The sequence below is a fragment of the Erythrolamprus reginae genome, chromosome 2 (assembly GCF_031021105.1).
Source record: "Erythrolamprus reginae isolate rEryReg1 chromosome 2, rEryReg1.hap1, whole genome shotgun sequence".
NCBI classification, from domain to species: Eukaryota; Metazoa; Chordata; class Lepidosauria; order Squamata; family Dipsadidae; genus Erythrolamprus; species Erythrolamprus reginae.
The window spans coordinates 188,998,669-189,018,387 of record NC_091951.1 but is presented as its reverse complement, the minus strand read 5'-3'; the positions used below and the strand labels follow the sequence as shown (position 1 = coordinate 189,018,387).

Below are 19,719 nucleotides of genomic sequence, written 5' to 3'. Positions count from 1 at the left end.
AAGTAACATTAAAATTTGAACATGTATTTGATGGTTGCAATGTACTGAGCTCCCTAGATCCCCTCTGACAAGCAAAGTTTATGGGGAAGACAGATTCACTTAACTACAGTGTTACAGTCTTGTGATGAAAATTTCCAAATGTTTTCTTTGCAACTAATTAATTAAGATGTTCCTTGTTCCCTTTAACTCAGTGTTACTCAAATAGTGGGCCGAGGCCCCCTAGGGGGGGCGGAGAGTGATGCCGGGGGGCATGTGACCCTGGCAACATCCTTTTTTGCCACAGGAAGTAGGGTTTTTTTGGCACAGAACAATAGCATACAGCACAGAGCAGGACATATGAAGTGCATATAACAAACCCTTAAGAGACACCATGGAGAAATATTTAACAGGGATGAAAAGAAAGGAGGAGAGAGATGGAGATGTTGAGACATACTAAGTCTCCTGAAAGCTAGAATGAGGAAATATGACAAAACATATATCACGCTTGGCTTCATTGTGACTACGGTTGGGAAAGGAGGAAAGACTGGTATGTTTACTGTGTTTTAAAATGTTGGCAGCAAATGGCATGAAACCAAATAAATTAAGGCATCACTTAAACACATTATACCCTGATCACACTGATAAGCTGCTTTAGTTTTTTCAGTGAAAATGTGCTGAATATTGAAAACAATTGTCCTGGCAGAGAGTTTCGGGTGGAGGAACAAAATGTTTACTTCTTCCTAGGGTGGCATAACAGAAAATAATTGAGAAACACTGCTTTAACCAATGCTTGCATTGTTTTGTCTTTGAAAGATGCATTTCTGGACAAATATTAAAGGCACACCTGCTCTTTACACATAACTCTTGACTTTTTTGTCATAATTTTCCATATTATTTCTTACTGATGTGTGAATCAATCATTTTCAGATGTTTGCCTCTCTGCCCCACTTCATAGGCTGCTGTCTACCAAGAGTGATGTGCTGTGATTCTTCCCAGCTGAGTTCTTCATTATTTCAGATCTATAGACAAAATCCTGCCAAACCCTGGACTCTGCTATTTGCATCTATAATACTATTATTAGGGAATAATATTAGGGAAGGGATATCTTCAGCCTCTTTCTCTCACACATAATGTAAAATATGATCAATGAAGAGGCTGGCAGGCATGGGAACAATTAACACTTGCTTTATTACAGTAGTAAGGGACAACTCTAGGAACAGTATAACAACAACAACAACAATGGCTGCGCCTGGCAGCTATTTATATTTTCGGCTGCCTGGCTGAGCCAGCCAATCCTGACTCTGTATTTTCCCACCTAGGATAAGGGGACAGCCCATATTATCTGACTGTCCTTGGGACATAACACACAATGTCTGGACTGAACTGTCTCCTTACCCCTTTGTGAATGAACCCTTTCCCTCCTGGAAATTCAGTTCCTTACTGCATTCCATAGCATCTGGAAATGATTAATGCTGGATTCACACTACTTGCAATAAAGAGATGTTAGTTACATTTCTTCCTCCTGCCTCTTCAGATGAGAACTTAAGAGAATCTATATTAGGTGAAGAAGCTCAAAAGAAACAAATGCAGCAATGTAACAATGCAGAATTACTTATTGTACAATTGCAGTACTGTTTTTAAAGAAAAGAATGGAAAATTAATAAACTCTATTTTTAAAAAAGAGAATCTATATTTAAAGATTAGGTAAATATGCTGTGAGGATTACTACTGTGTCACTTAGCACAAAACAAATGGCATCATATTCCCAGAATTATCATACTTCAGAAGACAGACCTTCTATCCCACCCACTCTTTCGAAACATACCGTCCTTCATCGATGGAATCCACACTGATTTGTTTGAGGACAAAGATACAGAGCATGGCCACAAATATGTGATGGATTGTGCGGAAATGTTCCACCTCCAGCAACGTGCTGTAAAAGAGAGACAAGTTGCCAGCAAGTAAGTGATAGATGTTGGGAGTGATGGGCAGCTGGAGATCATTGGACAAGACCTGAGACCCAAAGATTTTCATTTAGTCTTCTGTGCAAAACCTTGTAGCTTCACTTGTACAAAAGAAATAACATTCAAGTGGCTGGGAGAAATGTTTCATCTCTTATGATGTAGAAGCAGTGAAGGGCTACCAATATTTTTACTATCACACTGTGGGCATGGCTTATGCAGAATGCCCTGCATTTTCTTTCAACTTTCAGTGCAAATTGGGTGCTCTGGGGTGGAACTCCATTTTTGCTACCACATTGCATTCCACACCATCTGGGCAGCAGCCCACCCCTATATACAGGTAGTCCTCAACATAATAATACAAACAGCCTTATTCTAATCTGCTAGTAATAACTCTTTGTAATATTGTGCTAATCAACTAACCCTTTCAAAAATACTTCATTTTGTTTCCCATCTGCAGTATCTATTCTTTTTATACTCTCCTGGCACCCACCAAAGAATCTTAGCATTGTGTGGCTATGGAGCTCAGTTCTTATTTGGCTGTTTCCAACTCTTGTTCTTCATCAACAGTGGAATACCAGTCATGTGCCCAAGGCCATCTTTGGAAATTGAGGTCTTAGAGATCCCGGCTACTTGGCACATTGTCCCTCTGACTAAGTCTTGTTCATATCATGGCCAGGCATACTTACTCAACCAAGGACCGTTGAGGGACAAAGACTTTCTTCTTCAGTAGCTCTTCCTTCTCTCTGCAAGATAAGATTTCAAAGCAGATATTAATTTAATATCTCTCCCTAAACCCTTCTCACCTCTGGGGGGGTGGGTGGGATAAAGCTAAAGAAGTCCCTGAAGATTTTACTCCAGTCAGTTTTGATTACACTCATCTTTGTTTCAAGGCCATTGAGCCACTACTGTCTGATGACTCTATTTTCCCCATCCCTGTTCTACAATCAATTGCGAGGTACCTCTTCCACCTGCTTTGCTTCTTTTCTGGGACCATATTCAATTGCTGGGGTCTGGAATGTGCTGCTTCTTCCAAGGTCTTGTCTAAGAGATCACTCAGTTGATTGTTTATCTGTTCCAGTACCTTCACCTTCATTACCTACCAACAAAACAGAGGGAATTTAATGATGTCCGGGCCTTTCATAGATTCCTAGAATGCATTTAGGTGATGGACACTGTCAGGGAATTGCACAGATTATGTCCAAATGGAGTCAGGGATGCTGACACGAAATTGGAGTTTTATAGAAATGAATATATTTACAGTAGGAACACCATGAGATAAATTGCAGAGAGCCCACAGCAACTAATCACAACTAAGGTTGCCTTGTGCAGTGGCCAGTTCTCCTCAACCAATTAGCTATAACTGTGTGTTCTTACTCATTGTCCAGTTGTTTCCCTTCTTTGATCTGTTACAGAAGCTTCCTTGCCCAGAAAGCTTAATAATCGTACAGGGCCTAATTCTATGACAACGATAGAGATCATGTGACCTTGGAGACATAGAACTGACCATTTTCATCGTTCCTGGTAATTCATCGTTTAGGGTGAATATTTGTTTCTCTAGTGTTAACATCCTCCTGCTTTTATTATTACCTATTATAATATCTATTATTACCTCCAAGTGTCCCTTCCATTCGATGTGGGCAGTGATTTTCTCCAGGTGTTCAGCTTCTCCTAGAGAATTAGAAACAGCTTCACTTTAAAAACATGATTTGACATGATGAGGCGAATGGAGGAAATCAGTTCAGTTCATTGCTTGGATTAGACAGAAATCTTCCCATTATACAGAGTTTTTGGTTCTAAATTACTATTCCAAATTTCAAGCATTTGTTTCCTCATTCTTTGCATTCTCTTTCCTTTGGGATGGATAAAGCAGATCCAAAACTACCGTGTTTCCCCGATAGTAAGACACCCCCGATTGTAAGACGTATCGGAGGTTTCAGGGGGGTCGGCTAATATAAGCCGTACCGCGAAAGTAAGACATATGTCTTACTTTCGGGGAAACACGGGGGTAAGCTTAGGCTCGTTAGAGGGAGCTGTCGGCCGGAGACGGCAGGGCTTGCTGCAGCGAGCGACCTGCTCCTGCCTTCGCTTTCGCCTCCTCGAGAGCCAGTGAAACTTGCCGGCGGACCCGAGTTAGCCGCAGGGAAAGCACCCGAGTTAGCTGCTTCCATGGGGCTTTTGAGGGAAATAACAGTCCCTCCTGGGGGAAGCGCTTCCTTCCCATTGACGCTCTCTTCAGATCCTCCTCCCCTCGCTCTGGGTGAGCAGTGCGGCGTGGCGGCGGTGATGGAGGAGGAGGAAGAGGAGGAGAACGAGGGCTAAAAAAGAGAAGTGCCAGAAGCTCAAATGCGGCCGGGGGGGCTCGCGGCCCCCCTTAAGAAATGGGAGTCTCTCGTCCATCCCCCGCCCACCTCCCTCCGATATTTTCGGGCTCACGGCAGCGGGAGAAGCTCGGACCGAGGAGAAGCCCCTGGTTCCCGTGCCCCGTTTGGCCACGCTGAACTGTACAAATAATACCAGGTGCAGGACAGGGTGGGAAAAAACAGAACCCATGGAGATCAAGAGGGGAGAAAGGTGCAGGACAGGATGGGAAAAAATGGGAGGGACCCATGGAGATCAAGAGGGGAGAAAGGTGCAGGACAGGGTGGGAAAAAACAGGAAGAACCCATGGAGATCAAGAGGGGAGAAAGGTGCAGGACAGGATGGGAAAAAATGGGAGGGACCCATGGAGATCAAGAGGGGAGAAAGGTGCAGGACAGGGTGGGAAAAAACAGGAAGAACCCATGGAGATCAAGAGGGGAGAAAGGTGCAGGACAGGGTGGGAAAAAACGGGAGGAACCCATGGAAATCAAACGGGGAGAAAGGTGCAGGACAGGATGGGAAAAATGGGAGGGACCCATGGAGATCAAGAGGGGAGAAAGGTTCAGGAAAGGGTGGAAAAAACTGGGAGGGACCCATGGAGATCAAGAGGGAAGAAAGGTGCAGGAAAGGGTGGAAAAAACCGGGAGGGACCCATTGAGATCAAGAGGGAAGAAAGGTGCAGGAAAGGGTGGAAAAAACCGGGAGGAACCCATGGAAATCAAGAGGGGAGAAAGGTGCAGGACAGGGTGGGAGAAAATGGGAGGAACCCATGGAGATCAAAAGGGGAGAAAGGTGCAGGACAGGGTGGGAAAAAATGGGAGGGACCCATGGAGATCAAGAGGGGAGAAAGGTGCAGGACAGGGTGGGAGAAAACGGGAGGAACCCATGGAGATCAAGAGGGGAGAAAGGTGTAGGACAGGGTGGGAAAAACGGGAGGAAACCATGGAAATCAAGAGGGGAGAAAGGTGCAGGACAGGGTGGGAAAAAACAGAACCCATGGAGATCAAGAGGGGAGAAAGGTGCAGGACAGGGTGGGAAAAAATGGGAAGAACCCATGGAAATCAAAAGGGGAGAAAGGTGCAGGACAGGGTGGGAGAAAACGGGAGGAACCCATGGAGATCAAGAGGGGAGAAAGGTGTAGGACAGGGTGGGGAAAAATGGGAGGGAACCATGGAGATCAAAAGGGGAGAAAGGTGCAGGACAGGGTGGGAAAAAACGGGAGGGAACCATGGAGATCAAAAGGGGAGAAAGGTGCAGGACAGGGTGGGAAAAAACGGGAGGAACCCATGGAGATCAAGAGGGGAGAAAGGTGCAGGACAGGGTGGGAAAAAATGGGAGGAACCCATGGAGATCAAGAGGGGAGAAAGATGCAGGACAGGGTGGGAAAAAACGGGAGGAACTCATGGAGATCAAGAGGGGAGAAAGGTGCAGGACAGGATGGGAAAAAACGGGAGGGACCCATGGAGATCAAGAGAGGAGAAAGGTGCAGGACAGGGTGGGAAAAAATGGGAGGGGCTCATGGAGATCAAGAGAGGCTCTTTTCGCCTTGCTTCATTGGGACTGCCACCTCTTGCCACCTCTCGCTGTCCCTCCCTCCACTCCGTTCTCCTCAGCTTCGTCTGCCGGCAGCTTTTTTTTTTTTAAAGCCTTAATGTTTTGGATTTTTTTAATCAGCTTGCACGCATTATTGGCTTTTCCATTGATTCCTATGGGAAATATTGTTTCATCTTACGAACTTTTCACCTTACGAACCTCGTCCTGGAACCAATTAAGTTCGTAAGATGAGGTATTACTGTACCTCTAACAAATATTAGAATGTAGTACAGGTAGTCCTCAACTTGCAACCATTCATTTAGTGACCATTTGAAGTTACAATGGGACTGAAAAAAGTGACCTGTGACCATTTTGCACACATACCCATTGCAGCATCCCCCTAGGCATGGGATCAAAATTTGAACTATTTGATGTTTGTAGTATATCAAGGTCATTAGATCCCCTTTGCAATCCTCTGACAAGCAAAGTCAATGGGAAGACAGATTCACTTAACAACAGTGTTACAGTGTTGTTATGAAAATTTCCAAATGTTTTCTTTGTTTTCTTTGTAACTGGTTAATTTTTGTCACAATTTTCTATATTATTTCTTACTGATGTATGAATCAATCATTATCAGATGCTTGCCTCCCTGCCCAATTTCATAGGCTGCTGTCAGGCTCAAAACCAAGCTGAGTTCTTTATTATTTCAGATATGTAATGGAATCATGCCAAACCCTGGACTCTACTATTTGCATCTACAATATACTATTAGGGAAGGGCTGTCTTCAGCCTCTTTCTCTCACACATAACGTCTGGATTGAACTGTCTCCTTACCCCTTTGTGAATGCAACTCTTCACTCCTCGAATCCAACTCCTTACCACATTCCATCACAAATGGAAATGATTAAAGATTGCATCTGCCATCCTTTCTGTAAAACCACATTGATGCAACTTCCCTCTATTTCCCTCTTCCTTTAATGTACATTTGATCAGCTCCTGTTCCAAAATCGCTTCCATCCCTACACTTACTTTATACATATCTATATCAAGGAGAACAACAATATCGCCAAAAAAGCCTCCAGAGTTGTTAACCTGATCCTACGCAGCTTTTGCTCCGGCAATCTCACACTACTCACAAGAGCCTACAAAACCTATGCCAGACCCATTCTCGAATACAGCTCATCTGCCTGGAACCCACACCGCATCTCAGACATCAACACTCTCAAAAACATCCAAAGATATTTCACCAGAAGAGCCCTTCACTCCTCCACTCGAAACAGAATACCCTAAGAAAATAGACTAACAATCCTGGGCCTAGAAAGCCTAGAACTACGGCGCCTAAAACACGATTTGAGTATTGCCCACAAGATCATATGCTGCAACGTCCTACCTGTCAATGACTACTTCAGCTTCAACCGCAACAATACAAGAGCACGCAACAGATTCAAACTTAATACGAACCGCTCCAAACCTAACTGTCAAAAATATGACTTTAACAATCGAGTTGTCGAAGCGTGGAACTCATTACCGGACTCAATAGTGTCAACCCCCAATCCCCTACACTTCTCCATTAAACTCTCCACGATTGACCTCTCCCAATTCCTCAGAGGCCAGTAAGGGGCGTATATAAGTGCACTGTTGTGCCTATCGTCCCCTGTCCAATTCTCTTTTCTTACCTCTTTGATCTTATATATTCTCTCCTCTATATATATTCTCTTCCTATCCACTTCCCTTCTTTTTACTTGCTATCTTTATATATATATTCCTAATGTATATTCTCTCTCATATGTATTGTATATTGGACAAAGAATAAATAAATAAATAAATGAATAAAATAAAAACATACACTATTCTTTTTACTACAGGTTCTGCAGCTTTTTAGCAGGAATTCAAAATGTCAGGAAATTCTTGAATTCTTCCTATCCTGACTCCTTCATCACACAAAGTAACTACCTGGTCTTCCGGTCTGACCGTGAATCCCACAGAGGGGGTGGTGTAGCCATATTCTACAAAAGCTCACTCAATCTAAAAAACATTCAAGTTGCACATGATCTTATCCTCCCTGAAACCCTAGTTTGTGACATTTCCCTCAACACTACACTACTGTGCTACAGAGCTCCAAATTACGACATTACCCATGCAACTAAACTAACCTCCCTCCTAACTTAGGCAACCTCCTGCCCCCATCCCATTATCTTCCTTGGTGACCTCAACCTACCACGCATCAACTGGTCACTAAATGAATACTCCACTGAACCTATACATACTGCCATCTATAATGCCGTCACTGGCCGAGGACTGGAACAATTAGTATCAAACAACACCAGACTCAACAACTGTCTCAACCTCATATTCTGCAACAGCAAAAGTGCTATCTATGGACTGCACACAAAAGAACCCTTCTCCAACAGCGACCACAGTATGATCAACTTCAACCTCAATCTACATCATCTAAACACTCACCAGAATAACATGGCTCCTAAGTACAATTTTAGGAAAGCCAACTATGGTCTCATAGATGCCAATCTCTCAATCCTTAACTGGCAATCCTTGTTCTCTAACTGCATCACCACTGATGATCTCTACAATATGTTCTTACTCCAAATCAAAAGGCTTATAGAACTACATGTACCACTCACTTCTTCCAGAGGTAAACAAAAAAATAACATACCTGTCTTGATAAAGAAACTACAAACCAAAAAAAGATCCCTCTGGCATAGAAACAAAAAAAGCCCAGTAACCAACTTTAAAGTCCGCTACAAAAGCATATGCCAATGAATAAAAGCAGAATGCCTCAACTATCACAGCAAACAAGTGGAAAGCCTCCGTCGCATCAAGTCTAACCGAGCTTTCTATAACTTCATGAACAACAAACTCAATGACTCCAGACCTATTCCACCACTCGTAGGACCCAATAACAAAGAATACCATGATGACCCATCCAAAGCCAACCTCTTCAACTCTGTTTTTGTTAGCAGCAATGGCTCTTCCCCCATCTTTGCAAATCGCACCTCAAACCCACTAAAAAACCTAACCCAAATCGTCTTCACTGTAGACCGCGTAGAAAAAGCAATCTGTGACCTCAAACCTTCCCTATCTGCCGGACCAGACGGTCTCTGTGCATACTTTCTAAGGAAACTTTCTTCTGCTCTTGCTGAACCCCTAAGCATTATCTTCCAAAAATCCTTCAGGACCAGCATGCTCCCCAAGCTGTGGTCAAAAACAGTATTCATCCCCATTTTCAAAAAAGGAGATCCTTCACTAGTGGACAACTACAGACCAATATCTCTCTGTTGCGTCCCTTGTAAAATCATGAAATCAATTCTAAATCGACCAATCACCCTCTACTTAGAATCTAATAGCCTACTCTCAAACAAACAATTAGGATTCAGAAAGAAATTATCCAGCAACCTACAACTACTTCACTTCAAAAACATTTGGACTACCCACCTCGATCAAGGAAAATCCATTGATGCAATTTATATAGACTTTTGCAAAGCCTTCGACTCAGTGGTCCACGACAAACTACTCCTAAAACTCAAATCCTATGGCATCTCAGGACTCCTCCACAACTGGATTACTGCATTCCTGTCAAACAAGCAACAAATTGTCAAAATTGGTAGCGCCATTTCTACCCCCGTCCCTGTCATAAGTGGCATTTCCCAGGGAAATGTACTAGGTCCTACTCTCTTCATTCTCTATATCAATGACCTCTGTGACCATATCGAAACGTACTAGGTCCTACTCTCTTCATTCTCTATATCAATGACCTCTGTGACCATATCGAAAGCAACTGTGTTCTTTTTGCCGATGATGTGAAAATTTTCAACACCACTGACAACACACTCACTCTCCAAAAAGATTGGGACTTTGTCTCAGACTGGTCTAACACCTGGCAACTTCAAATATCAACCAACAAATGCTCTACCCTCCACATCGGCAAAAAGAATCCAAACCGCACATACGAACTGAATAAACAATCTCTCACTGCCAACCCACACCCAGTAAAAGACCTTGGAATACTAATATCGAATGACCTAAGTGCTAAAGCCCACTGCAACAATATCGCCAAAAAAGCTTCTAGAGTTGTTAACCTGATCCTACGCAGCTTCTGCTCAAGCAATCTCACACTACTCACAAGAGCCTACAAAACTTTTGCCAGACCCATCCTAGACTACTGCTCATCTGTCTGGAACCCATACCACATCTCAGACATCAACACCCTTGAAAATGTCCAAAGATATTTCACCAGAAGAGCCCTTCACTCCTCCACTCGAAACAGAATATCCTACGAAAATAGACTAACAATCCTGGGCCTAGAAAGCCTAGAACTACGGCGCCTAAAACACGATTTGAGTATTGCCCACAAGATCATATGCTGCAATGTCCTACTGGTCAATGACTACTTCAGCTTCAACCACAACAACACAAGAGCACGCAACAGATTCAAACTTAATACGAACCGCTCCAAACTTGACTGTAAAAAATATGATTTCAACAATCAAGTTATCGAAGCGTGGAACTCATTACCGGACTCAATTGTGTCAACCCCTAACCTCCAACATTTCTCCCTCAGACTCTCCACGATTGACCTCTCCAGGTTCCTAAGAGGCCAGTAAGGGGTGTACATAAGTGCACTGGTGTGCCTTTCGTCCCCTGTCCAATTGTCTTTCCTTTCTCTCACTTATCACATATATTTTCTTTCTTTCATATATCCTCCCCTCTAAGATCACTTTTACCCTTATATATATTACTGCATGTCTATTTTTCTTCCTATGTATTTGTGTATTGGACAAATTAATAAATGAAAATGAAATGAAAATTGAACTCCAAACATTTGGGGGGCGGTGGGTGCATTACTTAACTCTCTAATAAATATAAGGCTTTTTGCTGCGACTCCCAAAATGTTAATACCTGCATTACCTACCTTATTCTAAAGCCTAATTGAAAATCCCCAGATAATTTATCCATGGCAAGGATATCCTCCATTTGTACAACAAAATATATCATCCATGCCCCTTAAATGCCTCCTTACCATTGAGTAATTGTGTTTCCTCTTCTCTCCTGGTCTGCTCCTGAGAGCTTCTTTGCCTACTGCCTCCATTGCTCATTTCTCTTCGGTCCATAATGGTTCTGAAAGTAAAGTTTCTTAGATTAATTCATACTCTAGCCCAGCAGTCAGATAACTAATTCACTAGGGGAGGAAATAAATCCTCTGGAGGCAGTTCCTAAATGTACCAGTGAGATAACTGACATCACGTAATGATAGCAAAGGTTCCTTACCCTGATTAGCAAGTTACACATTTTCAGCTCAACTTTACTTAGAGAAGAGTTGTAATGGAACCAGGGTTCCAAGATCTTCCAATATTTGCATTGTTTTGTTTTCTGAATCAAATTAGCAAATATTTATTTCTTAGAGCTGAAAAAGTTCCACCTGAGAGTCTGTGCAAAGGAGGTATTAATTTCCCAGGTCCTATGATTTGAGAAAATTCAAGAATAGACTTTCTTGGTCAAACATTGTAATTCAGCTGCATTTCCCCCAACACATGCAAAGCCAGAATTGAGAAGACATCAACAGAAAGCTGATGCAGTCTCTAAAAGGTAGCTGAAGAGAGTGGGCCACATACAAGCTCTCACAGATTGACAATAAACAATGGCATAACAAAGTAACAACAACAACACATTGGAATATCACAAGAAATATATGGCCTGCAAAGTACTGTTGGGGATACAAAATCCTCCTCCCAGAAGGAAACAATAGAAATGTGTGTGTGTGTGTGTGTGTGTGTGTGCATGTGTGTGTTGGTGTCTCTAAACAACATTTTGAGCTCTAAACACATAGCACTCATAAGCAGTGTCCTGAATAACAGGAAGTGAGCTTCCTATAATCGTATCAACTATTCTTATCACTCTCTATATCCGTGATGGTGAGCATGCATACCACAGGTGTAATGCAGAGCCATTTCTGAGGGCACATGAAGCATTGCCCCTATTTCAGCTCCAACACACATGTGAGCACTGGCCAGCTGACTTTTGGCCTTGGAGGGTGGGGGAGGTCATTTTTGCCCTCCCCAGACTTCAGAAAAGCCCCCAGAGCCTGTGGATGGAAAAAAATAGGTCTAATGGGCCTACCGGAAATTTGAAACAAACTTCCGGTAGGCCCATTGGGCCATTTTTCACTCTCCCATGGCTTCAGTTAAGAGTCTCTGTTCAGCTTTCATTGTAAAGCTTCTCTTCATAATAGAAAGATCAGCAACCTTTGGGAGGCTACTGCTCCTTTAATCACTCCTGATCCTGCATTTCATCCTGAGTCTGTGAAGAGAAGGGCGGCCTATAAATCTAATAAAAATTAAAGTAAAGTAAAGTAAAGTAAAGTAAAGTAAAGTAAAGTAAAGTAAAGTAAAGTAAAGTAAAGTACAGTAATACCTCGTCTTACGAACTTAATTGGTGCCGGGAGGAGGTTCGTAAGGTGAAAAGTTCGTAAGACGAAACATTTTTTTCCCATAGGAATCAATGGAAAAGCGATTAATGCATGCAAGCCCAAAACTCAGAAACCCGGAAGCCGGCCGCCACCACTGAAGGAGGCTTGAGCCTCCCAATCCTCCCCGCCCCTTTGCCATGCATATCATCCTGGGTGAAACGCTGGGGGGAGGGAGTCAGGAAGGTCCTCCTGCTCCACCCACCCCAGCTGAAAGCACAACGGAGGTCTGCGGCTGCCAGTGGCTTGAGCCTCCCTTTCCTCTATGCCACTTCGCCCTGCCTGTCATCCTGGGCAAAGCGTTGGGGGGAGGGAGTCAGGAAGGTCCTCCTGCTCCCCCCCCAGCCAAAAACACAAAGGCGGTCTGCAACCACCCACTTGAGCCAGGATGACAGGCAGGGCGAAGTGGTGTGGAGCAATGGGAAGCTGAAGTCGGCGGCGGTTTGAGCCTCCCTTTGCCCCATGCTGCTTCGCCCTGCCTGTTGTCCTGGGCGAAGTGCTGGGGGGAGACAGTTAGGAAGGTCTTCCTGCTCTCCCCCCAGCCAAAAATACAAAGGCGGTCTGCCACCGCCCGCGGAGCAATGGGAAGCTGAAGCCGCCAGCGGTTTCAGCCTCCCTTTGCTCCACGCTGCTTCGCCATTGCCTGTCATCATGGCTCAAGTGGGCGGCGGCAGACTGTCTTTGTGTTTTTGGCTGAGGGGGGGAGCAGGAGGACCTTCCTAACTCTCTCCCCCCAGCACTTCGCACAGGACAACAGGCAGGGCGAAGCAGCGTGGGGCAAAACCACCCGCGGAGCAATGGGAAGTTGAAGCCACTGGCGGTTTGAGCCTCCCTTTGCCCCATGCTGCTTCACCCTGCCTGTTGTCCTGGGCAAAGTTCTGGGGGGAGAGAGTGTTAGAAAGGTCTTCCTGCTCCCCCCCAGCCAAACAGTAGTAGATCCTTGGAACAAACTTCCAGCAGACGTGGTTGGTAAATCCACAGTAACTGAATTTAAACATGCCTGGGATAAACATATATCCATCCTAAGATAAAATACAGGAAATAGTATAAGGGTAGACTAGATGGATCATGAGGTCTTTTTCTGCCATCAGTCTTCTCTGTTTCTATGCTGTGTCTTGAGGTCACATGACCCACTTTTGCGAATGTCTCACAAGCAAAGACAATGGGGGACGGGGAGGAGAAGCCATATTCACTTAACGACTGGGTTTCTAACCAATCCATGCCCAGGCATGAAAATGTGCTGCTCAGACATTATACTTAAAAAAATATATATATATATTTATTTATTTATTTATTCATTCATTCATTCATTTAATTTTTATGCCGCCCTTCTCCTTAGACTCAGAGCGGGTTACAACATGTTAGCAATAGCACTTCTTAACAGAGGCAAGCTATTGCCCCCACAATCCGGGTCCTCATTTTACCCACCTCGGAAGGATGGAAGGCTGAGTCAACCTTGAGCCGGTGATGAGATTTGAACCGCTGACCTTCAGCTCTACAGTCAGCTTCAGTGGCCTGCAGTACAGCACTCTACCTGCTGCGCCACCCCGGCTCTTCCACCCACACCAAAAAAAAATTAGAGGGAACATTGCACCTAGCCTATTTGAAAATTACAGACCAATCTCTTTATGATTCAAAATCATAAAAAATTTCACCTGCAAAGTCATGGAATCAATTATTAACCAATCAATTACCCTCCACCTAAAACCAAACAACCTCTCCAACAAATAATTTGGTTTCAGATAAAAATTATCCTGTAATCTGCAAAATTATCCTGTAATCTACTATACTGCAAAAACATTTGGACTCTACATCTCGATCAGGGCAAAGCAATAGATGAAATTTACATAGACTTTTATAAAGCCTTTGATTCAGTGGTGCACAACAAATTACCTCTAAAACTAAAATCTTATGGCATTTCTGGACTCTTACATAAATGGATAGCTGCCTTCCTGTCAAACAGGCAGCAAGTGGTCAAAATAGGAAGCGCTCTATCAAATCCTTACCTGTTAACAGTGGTGTTCTCCAACGCAGCGTCTTAGGACTAACACTCTTTATACTTTACATAAATAACCTTTGCAACAGCTTTCTCCTTGCTGATGATGTAAAACTATTTAACACCACCAACAATGCTACCATCCTTCAAAAAGACCTTGACTATTTGTCAGATTGGTCAAACAAGTGGCAACTTCAAATCTCAACCAACAAAGTCTTATACACTGCCAAAAAAAAAATCAGGACATCGAAGAAAGCTAGATGGACATGATCTTGTTGATGACCCACACTTTGTCTAGGACTTGGAGTACTCATTTCTTTCTTTTTTTTATAAAATATTTTATTGATTTTCAAAAGAAAGACACACATAACAAACACCACATGTAACATTTAGGGGAGCTACAATCGCTCCGCTCAAAATAGAAGTCATCATTGTAATAAGAGGGGAAAAAAGAGAATATTAAAGTCATTTTGTTATACTATATCATCTATATCAGTGATTTTCAACGTTTTTTGAGCCGCGGCACATTTTTTACATTTACAAAACCATGGGGCACATCGGGGGGGGGGGGGGCGCTAAAAAAAGTTTGGACAAAAAAGTATCTCTCTCTTCCTCCCTTTTGCTCTATTTCTCTCTCCCTCCCTCTTTCTCTCCCTTCCTCTTTTTTTCTCTCTCTCCATCCCTCTTTCTTTCTTCCTTCTTTCCTCTTTTTTGCTCTCTTTCTCTCTCCCTCCCTACTTCCCTCTATGTCTTTCTCTCTCCCACCTTCCCTCCCTCCCTTTCTCTCTCTCTCTCTTTCTTTCTCTCTTGCTCTCTCATTCTCTTTCTTTTTCTCTCGCTTTCTCTCTCTTTCTTTCTTTCTTTCTCTCTTTCTTTCTCTCTTGTTTTCTTTCTCTCTCTCTTGCTTGCTTGCTTTCTCTCCCTCTTGCTCTTGCTTTCTCTCTCTCTCTCTTGTTTTCTTTCTCTCTCTGAGCTTCGCGGCACACCTGACCATGTCTAACGGCGCACTAGTGTGCCACGGCACACTGGTTGAAAAACACTGATCTATATCAATGATTTTCAACCTTTTTTGAGCCGCGGCACATTTTTTACATTTACAAAACCCTGGGCCACATTGAGCCCGGGGTGGGGTGGAGGCTAAAAAAAGTTTGGACAAAAAAATTCTCTCTCTCTTCCTCCCCTTCGCTCTATTTCTTTCTCCCTCCCTCTTTCTCTCCCTTCCTTCCTCTTTCTTTCTCTCTCCCTCTTTCTTTCTCTTCCTTCCTCTCTTTTTTGCTCTCTTTCTCTCTCCCTCCCTCCCTCCGTCCCTCCCTCTATGTCTTTCTCTCTCTCTCCTTCCCTCTCTCTCTCTTTCTTTCTCTTGTTCTCTTTCTCTTTCTCTTGCTTTCTTTCTCTCTTGTTCTCTTTCTCGCTCGCTCTTTCTCTCTCTTGCTTTCTTTCTCTCTTGCTTTCTCTCTCTCTTGCTTTCTTTCTCTCTTGTTCTCTTTCTCGCTCGCTCTTTCTCTCTCTTGCTTTCTTTCTCTCTTGCTTTCTCTCTCTCTTGCTTTCTTTGTCTCTGAGCTTCGCGGCACACCTGACCATGTCTCGTGGCACACTAGTGTGCCACGGCACACGTTGAAAAACACTGATCTATATGGTATGCATGAATATCAATTTTTATATAATGAATATAGAGATAAGTAAAAATTTGTAAACATCTATATAAAAGTTTTAAAGAGAATAGAGAGAAAATAAAATTAAAAAAAGGAATTTGATATTTATGTTATGTATAATATATATTGTAAATAGTCGCTAGCTATTTACGGATTGTCTACTAACTTCAAATATTCAAAATAATACTTTTATTTCTTTTTCTTTATTTCCCACCAAATATAAACCTTCTGCCAAACATCATAAAATTCTGATTCTTCTTGATTGTTTAACCTTCTCGTCATCATATCTAGCTCAGCACAATCTAAAATTTTCTTAAGAATATCTGTTTCTTTTGGAATCTCAGTGTCTTTCCATTTTTGCGCAAAGGCTATCCTAGCTGCTGCCAATATATGGACCATTAAGTAATATAAGTCTTTTTTATATTTATTATTGGATATACCCAATAAAAAAAACTCTGGGGTTTTCTTGATTTCCTGCTGTGTTATTTCTCTCATCCATTTTTCTATTAAGTTCCAGTATTCTTTTGCTTTTGGGCATGTCCACCATGTGTGATAATAAGTACCAATTTCTGTTTACACTTCCAACAATTAGGTGAATTGGTTGGAAACATTTTTGAGATTCTGCTTGGTGGCAAGTGCCATCTATAAAACATCTTAATCTGGTTTTCTTTGAAAGAAGTTGACTTTGTTATTTTCCAATTATATGTCCATACTTTTTCCCAAGTATTTAAATGTATCTCTTTATTTAAGTTTCTACACCAACTAATCATATTGTCCTTTAATATCCATTCTATATTTTTACAATTAATTAAATATTTATATGTTTTTCCAATCAGTTTTCTTTGGTTAGTTGTTAATAATTTGCCTAAAATATTATTGTCTTTTCTAAGAATGTATGTGTTTTTATCTTTATAGAACCTAGACGTAATTTGTGTATATTGCCACCAATCAATGACAATACCCGCATCTAGCAAGTCCTGCTTTGTTTTTAAATTCCATTGGTTATCTACTAAGTCTTTGTATTTCCAAATCTTGCCTTCTTGCAAAAAGCTTGGGAGGCTTATAGCTTCAATCGGGGATATCCATTCAGGCAATACTAAAAAGTGATCTTTCTTTATATCACTCCAAACTTCTATAAGTGCCTTCCTTATTATATGTGTTTTAAAATAAGAATGTGTTTTGTATTTTTCGTACCATATAAAGGCATGCCATCCCAACATTAAGTCATGTCCTTCTAAGTTCAATAATCTTCTATTTTTTAAAGTAAGCCATTCCTTAGTCCAAGTTAGGGTTGCAGCTTGATAATATACTTTCCAGTTTGGGCAGGCAAGCCCTCCTCTTTCTTTTATGTCTTCTAAGGCGCATTGTTTAATTCTAGGTTTTTTATTTTGCCATATAATTTTTTTTGTTATCTTTGTTAATTCTTTAAAAAAATCTTTTCCTGGGTTTATCGGAATTACTTGAAATAGAAACAAAACCTTGGGTAAAATATTCATTTTAATTGTGGATATCCTACCTAATAGTGATAATTTCAAATTATTCCAGGTTTCTAAGTCTTTTTAAATTTGCTTTAAAAGTTTGGTATAATTATCTTCTTTTAATGTTATGGATTTTGCTGATAGCCAAATCCCTAAGTACTTTACTTTTTTAGTTATTTTCATATTTGATTTTATTTCTAATTGTTTTGTCTGATAATCTGTCATATTTTTAATTAATATTTGTGTCTTATCTTTATTAATTTTTAAGCCAGCTATTCTTCCATATTCTTCTAATAGATCTATTAACCTTAAAATAGAAATTAATGGATCTTCTAGTATAAAAATGACGTCATCTGCAAAGGCCTGAAGTTTGTATATCTCCTTCTTAATTTGTAAGCCTTTTATATTTTTATCTTGTCTTACCCTTATCAGTAAGCATTCTAATGTTAGAATAAATAATAAAGGAGAAATAGGGCAGCCTTGTCTAACTCCTCTTTGTATCCTAAATTCTTCTGTTTGTTCATTATTTAAAATAATTTTTGCTGTTTGAGTAGAGTATATTGCATCAATTATGTTAAAAAATTTAGTTCCAAAATTCATTTTATTAAGTTGTAATTTCATGAAGGTCCAATCAACATTGTTCCGGTGGGGTTGCGAGGAGGTGGGTGGAAGCCGCAGCTCCGTCAGACTACGGTGTAACATCGTGAATATAGGCTTTTTTCAGTCAAGTTTCGAACTTTGCTCGGCCTGTTCAATGAAGTAAATTGTCCCTGCCTCCAAAGACCCCCATTTCAAGCATTTGCACATCGGGGGAGATCCATTGCTGACCTGTGGACATATCGGGGTTTGATCAGCTGAGACGCGGAACTGCGGAAATGGCGTCTGCGGATCTGACTCTGTTTTCTGCAAGATCATACTACGAGGAAAGACCGAGGGACTGAGAATCCGGCCGCAAACCGACCCTGAGAGGTGAGAGAGAGAGGGGCGTGAGGAATCGGAGGAATCGACGCCACAGTAGCCCTCCCCACCCGAACAGATTCAGGACGCTGTTTGATGCAATAACATGCTGCACGGAGCCCGAGAAATAAAGAGATCGAGAGGGGTGAGGGAGAGGCGAGAGAGGAAATAAACGAGCATTACCACCACGACAGTCCTGGCCCCCGAATAGACCTAAGACGCCGAGAGCTATATGGTGGGAGCACTTAGCATTGGAAAGTCTATCAGGTAGAGGGCCTACCCGGACCGGCGGCTGCCGTGAGGGAGAGGGCCGAGAGCAAGGCGGAGACTGTGGAAAAAATGTCGATGCAGCTGGAAGACTCTATTAAAGGCCATGGAGTCCGTATGTAGACTGCGTGACATCGTGGAGAGGCTCGTGAATTGGAAGTTCCCCTATAACTATAGAGGTATTGGATGGCGACCAGGGGGACCAGCGGAAATCGGGGAGTTCTGTAGAAATGGAGGAGCTGAAGACAGAGGAAAAGACCGGGAGGGCCAGACGGTGGCAGCGGTTGGCACAAGAGAGTCTGGGAAATAGAACTTGAATATCCCCAGAACTGACTTTTTTAGATCTTAGGTGCTATTGACTGAAAGATTAATGAACTGGACTATCTCCTGTATTCTTAACATTTTAAAAATATTCTAATTTAATTTTCTAATAATTAATTTTTTATATCTTTTGCACTCTACAACTTAGCACTTTATAACTTAACGATTTTTAAATAATTATATGTTATTCTATTAAGATCCTGAGAATAACTTAGTGTTAATTGGTATCCTATTTTAGTGCAAGTGATTTTTTATATTGTTTTTTAATTGAATTTATATGGAATTTTAATAATTAATTTTAGCTAATTTATTAGAAGGTTTTTTTTTAAACTAATGAATTATTGGGGTGGGTATGATGATATGTATGAAATGAATGATTGTTATGGGTGGGATGGGTGGGACTCTGGTATGGATGAAATAAATGGAAATGGTATGAATGATCTGATTAGCCTACCTGACACTGGAGAGGCAGGAGGGGAGGGGGCACTGATGTCTGGGGTGGGAGAGGGTCGGAATATCCTGGTCCTGCTGGGGAGAGGCAGATATGGCGGGGGTCACAGAGCTAGCCGTTCCAGGGGAACGAGAGATCGTTGCTTAATAACGATCCCTTGTTCTGGCTCTGTGAACCCAATCCTGGGTGCTGGTGATGAGTGTAATTCTGGCCCTGGGCTCAAGCTGCTGCTATTCAATGCCAGGTCGGTGGTAAATAAAGCTCTCCTCATCCGGGATCTGATCC

At 42.1% G+C, this 19,719-nt stretch overlaps 1 protein-coding gene across 1 annotated transcript in view; it reads right to left on the bottom strand.

Annotated features, from left to right (window-relative positions):
- The window catches only part of LOC139159471 (sterol O-acyltransferase 2-like), a 34,873-nt gene extending 23,913 nt beyond the window's left edge, over positions 1 to 10,960 (bottom strand). Inside the window, exons 1-5 of the mRNA XM_070736790.1 lie at positions 10,870 to 10,960; positions 3,553 to 3,611; positions 2,912 to 3,039; positions 2,630 to 2,686; positions 1,805 to 1,912 (exon numbers count right to left, since the gene is read on the bottom strand). Of these exons, the coding sequence (XP_070592891.1) occupies positions 1,805 to 1,912; positions 2,630 to 2,686; positions 2,912 to 3,039; positions 3,553 to 3,611; positions 10,870 to 10,960 (443 nt within the window). The remainder of the gene's footprint in view (positions 1 to 1,804; positions 1,913 to 2,629; positions 2,687 to 2,911; positions 3,040 to 3,552; positions 3,612 to 10,869) is intronic.
- Positions 10,961 to 19,719: the final 8,759 nt, after the last annotated feature.